Here is a 4,763-nt window from a genome sequence, read left to right on the forward strand (position 1 = left end):
ACAATTTGATGAAATAATTGTGAAAAATTTAAATCAATAATAGATAATCGAAAGAAAGAGTCAATTTATTAATATATCAAATGAAGAAATAGACCTACAATCTGATTAAATAATTGTGAAAATTTACATCAATCACAAAATAAAAAATATATAAGAATGTTGTTTTCAAACGATAGAATTGAAAAGAAAGACAAAAAAACAAAGAGATGTTTTTCAACGACTTGGATTTAAGGCTTTTTTTTTTCAAATATCAAATAATGTTTAATTACGCAAGATAAGTAGACAAAGTCAACCGGTTTTATGGAGATCCTTGCACGGCAAACCGTACTGAATTACTACGAGCACATGAACAATTCACTGTGCGTCAATTGGGAAAAAGTCAACGCGTAAATATTCGAATTTCTGTGCGTCATGCAAGACTGCAAGTATATATCAAAAGCTGTTCTCCATACGGAAAAGTCTCCTCGCTTCTAAAATTAATTACGGTAAAAAAAAGTTTCAATTCTCTCTATATAATTAATCGTGTTATTTACTCTTGCAAGTAAAACATCGATCGCTAGCTATATATGTGTGCATATGCGTCTGATAAATCTCCAACATCTGATCATCTCTCCGCAGTGATCTTAATTTGTTGGATTACTTGCAGCGATGGCCATGATCGGCAAAAGCAGCTTCCTCCTCTTCTTCCTTCTCTCGGCGCTGGCTTGCACCGCGCGAGGCCAGGCACTGTCGCCATCATTCTACAGCCGGACCTGCCCAAGTCTCCAGTTCATCGTGAGCTCGGTCATGACTACCGCCGTGCAGAGAGATCCGAGGATGGGCGCCTCCATCCTGCGTCTCTTCTTCCATGACTGCTTCGTCAACGTACTGAGACATAGATATATTCTTCAGAGGAATTATTGGCTTCTGATGAAGTGCATGTTTTTGATATGATCTTTTGTTAATTTCAGGGATGTGATGGATCGGTGTTGTTGGACGATACTCCGTGGTTGATCGGAGAGAAGAACGCGGGCGGGAACAGGAACTCCCTGCGCGGCTTTGAAGTCATCGATGCGATCAAGGCGAGCGTGGAAGCAGCTTGCAACGCGACGGTGTCGTGTGCCGATATCTTGGCTCTCGCGGCTCGTGATGGTGTCTCACTGGTAATTAGTTTTTTAGATTAATTAAGTAATATTTGGGGATATTAAGAGAAACATTTTTGTTATTGATGGAATTAATAATTAATTTCTGTGGCAGCTTGGGGGACCGACTTGGCTGGTAGATCTAGGGCGGCGAGACGGGCGGACGGCGAGCCGGGCGGCGGCGGATTCCAATCTCCCGGCGTCGTCCTCGAGCTTGGCGGGGCTCATCGGGCTGTTCGGAATCAAAGGGCTCAGCCCCCGTGATCTGACTGCGCTGTCCGGCGCGCACACGATCGGCCGAGCTCGGTGCGTCAACTTCCGCGGTCACATCTACGCCGACAGAAACATCGACCCGAGCTTCGCCTCCTTCCGGCAGCTGAGCTGCCCGGCCTTCGGCAGAGACGACAACTTGGCTCCGCTCGACACACGGAGCCAGGACCTGTTCGACAACGGGTACTACAGGAACCTGGTGGAGCGCCGGGGACTGATGCACTCCGACCAGGAGCTCTACAACGGCGGATCACAGGACTCGCTGGTGCAGCTGTACAGCGTCAGTACGTTCGATTTCTTCCGTGACTTCGTAGCAGCGATGGGGAAGATGGGCAACATTGGCGTCCTCACAGGAAGGCGAGGAGAGATCAGATTGAACTGCAGAAGGGTAAATTAATTAATTAATGGCGATACCCATATATCGTCTCATTGATCAAAATAATTTATATTAATTGTGGTGTGAATGCTTCTAAGGTTCTTGTATCATCGTCAGCCGTCATGTTCAAGTGGGGCGGTTGATTAATTGGTTTATCCATGAATACGTGTATTCTTTTTCCCAGTTTATTATTGGATAAATAAATATAATATTGTACGTTTCATTAAAAAAAAATGCTTGAAAAGTCATTTCAATACTAACCTTATGTTTAGATGAGATAAACGAAGGTTCATTAGATGAGATAAGTGGAGGTTCATTAACGAAAGAAGAGGGGGAGACAAAGTGATGAAAAATAAAATATTTATATTTTCTCTGTTTAACAAAGAGGGAAGGTATTAACTGTGTTATTATAGAAAATGAGAATAATAAATATAAAATATATAAAGTTATAAAATTATTTTCACTTTTAAAAATTTATGTGTTTAAGAATCTAGTGTATTTTACATATATTTATTTGTTAAGATTTACGTATTTAAATATCTGTAACTCTTTTATTAAAGTCAATGTGGAATCGGTGTCAATGTTAAAGTTGACGTCGACATCGATGTCAGCATCAAAGTTAACATCGAAATCGACGTCAAAATTGATATCAACATCAAAATTAGTGTTGACATCGACCAAATGAGAGCGTCGAATGGTGCAAGTCAAACGGTACAAATATTTTTCATCGTGATAAAAAATATTTAAAATAATAATTTTTAAAATTAATATAATAAAATAAGGATAAAATTAAAATATATTTTTTAATTCCCCTCTCTTATCTTTTCTTTCCAGCTCAAATAATCTTTCCTTTTAAAGACACAGCGTTAAGTAGATCGTTAATGTCTGATTAGCTAAGAGAAAGGTGAAGAATGAAGGGGCAAAGGAGTGGAGATAGTGGAAACTGGTTTCCTTCGCCTTGAGGTCGATCGTTGTTGCCTCTTCACCTTCGAGCACATCGATAGTCGTCGGCGTCAAGCTAGCCAACAGCGCTGGCGCGCGCTGTCTTCTCGTTCCCACATACGACACTTGGCTTGCCCTCGAGCCCACGGTGCCCACTATGTGCCATCGAGCCCGTGGGCACTCGCTGACTCATCGTCTTACATAGCCACCGTCGCCTTGAGCCCACCGCTAGCTCCTGCTGCTCATTGCAGCTCCTCTGATCAGAGCGTATCTCGTCGTCACCCATCGCTAGATCTTATCGTTGCCGAGATGCGCGCTGTTGCCATATATAGATCTTGTAGCTACTTGGAAGGACAAGGGATTGAGGACCAAATTGAAATTTTATCTTCACGAGGTTAAAAAGTGAATATGTTCGTCCCAGCGTCTCCGTCAATCCGTCTCAGGGTCAACACGGAGGAGGTAAATCACGAGCGGCTACTAACCTTTGGAATAGTGATTAGCACATAAGGGAGGTATTTACATCGGCTTTACCGAAATTCAAACTCCAGACCTCATGATGACAACACCTCATGTGCTAGCCACTAAATCCATCCGAGAGGACAATTTAATCTTCACATGGCATATAACGGACGATGATATGACGGTCATAAATAAAATAAAATAACGATTATAGTCAAGGATGAAAAATTCCTGGCATGGTTAAAAAGAGAGGTAACAATTAAGGTCAGGATTGAAGACAAAATTGTAATTTTATCTTCACATGGCATATAACGGAAGATGATATGACAGTCATAAATAAAATAAATTAAGGATTATAGTCAAGGATGAAAAATTCTTGGCATAGTTAAAAGAGGTAACAGTTAATGTCAAGAAATTTTTAAGGGACTTAGTTCTCTCATCTTATAGGTACGACTCTCAATATATTTTCAGTCGATTTCTTAGTTGATCGGATCTCAGGATTTAGTCCCTTTTTTTTCCTGGGCATTATTCCCATCAAAACCCAATCAGTTTCTTAATTGGTCGAGTCTTGAGTGCTCAATCCTCTCATTTCCTCCTTGACATCGCTCCAGTCTACACTTGATCAGCTTCTTAGATGGTTAGTGTTGGAGCAATCCCAATGGTCCGCGGGACCATGTGTTTTGGTATTTGGGCAAAGGGTTTAAGTTAGGTTTACCCTCGTTATTTGATATGTGTACTTGAGTTGTGCAGGACTGCAGGTGACACATGTGACTCAGGTTGACGGCTTCGGGTCCGATGAAGGATGGCATTGAGGACAAGCCGCGGGCTTGAATGCATCTGAGAGATCGTGGACAAGGCAGCAAGGACAAGGGCCGAGGGAAGCGACTTCGAGGCATACGCGAAGGATGGCATTGGAGACAAGCCGCGGGCTTGGATGCATCCGAGGGACGAGAGCCAAAGGAAGTAGGCTTGAAGGCAAGAGGTCAAAGCTGCAAAGAAGAGTCAAGTGAGTCGTAAGGGTCCGAGTGCGAGTGAAATGTACTCGGGATGGGAAACCCTAAGTCTAGGGTTGTACCAGTCGACTGGTACTGGGACCAGTCGACTGGTGGTGAGCACAGAAGCATTTTGTGCCCGAAATGGCTGGGATCAGTCGACTGGTCATGGGACCAGTCGACTGATAGATAGCCGTTGGAGTGTCGTTGGGCTGGCACCAGTCGACTGGTGCATGGACCAGTCGACTGGTAACGGGCAAATCAGCAAGGTTGATTTCCCCAATCTCTATAAGAGGGAGCTTGGGATGGCCGGCCAACTTGACGAAATTAGACTTGGTTAAAGCCTAATTAGTAGTCACAAGAGTCTCAAGTGCTTGTGTAATCCAAGAGGTCTTGGTGTGTTTGTGGTGAGGTTTCTCCACCCACAAGGAGCGACTTGAGATAGCCGGAGGTTGCCGGGGGCTAATCCACCGACGGATAGGAATCGTCCACCTTACGGACAGCCGTGGAGTAGGAGCATCATCTCCGAACCACGTTATATCGACGTGTATTGGTTTGCTTGTTCTTTTCTTTGTCTTTAGCTTTCGTATTCGTAATTAGTAT

General features: G+C 43.3%; 1 protein-coding gene across 1 annotated transcript; it reads left to right on the forward strand.

Moving 5' to 3' along the window:
• The first annotated feature begins 560 nt into the window (after positions 1-560).
• Positions 561-2,027, forward strand: LOC121981874 (peroxidase P7-like). Its single transcript, XM_042534633.1, has 3 exons — positions 561-864; positions 951-1,142; positions 1,237-2,027. The coding sequence occupies exons 1-3, from the start codon at positions 649-651 to the stop codon at positions 1,786-1,788; spliced, it is 960 nt and encodes a 319-aa protein (XP_042390567.1). The 5' UTR covers positions 561-648; the 3' UTR covers positions 1,789-2,027.
• The last annotated feature ends 2,736 nt before the right edge of the window (positions 2,028-4,763 follow it).

This window comes from Zingiber officinale, chromosome 5A (genome assembly GCF_018446385.1).
Source record: "Zingiber officinale cultivar Zhangliang chromosome 5A, Zo_v1.1, whole genome shotgun sequence".
In the NCBI taxonomy this organism is placed as follows: Eukaryota; Viridiplantae; Streptophyta; class Magnoliopsida; order Zingiberales; family Zingiberaceae; genus Zingiber; species Zingiber officinale.

What these genes read in the sequence shown, in the direction of transcription:
- LOC121981874 (XM_042534633.1), top strand. Translation starts at nt 649, where the DNA reads ATGGCCATGATCGGCAAAAGCAGCTTCCTCCTCTTCTTCCTTCTCTCG. An exon ending in TCCATGACTGCTTCGTCAAC is followed by an intron (nt 865 to 950) that starts GTACTGAGACAT and finishes TGTTAATTTCAG; the next exon opens with GGATGTGATGGATCGGTGTT. An exon ending in CTCGTGATGGTGTCTCACTG is followed by an intron (nt 1,143 to 1,236) that starts GTAATTAGTTTT and finishes TTTCTGTGGCAG; the next exon opens with CTTGGGGGACCGACTTGGCT.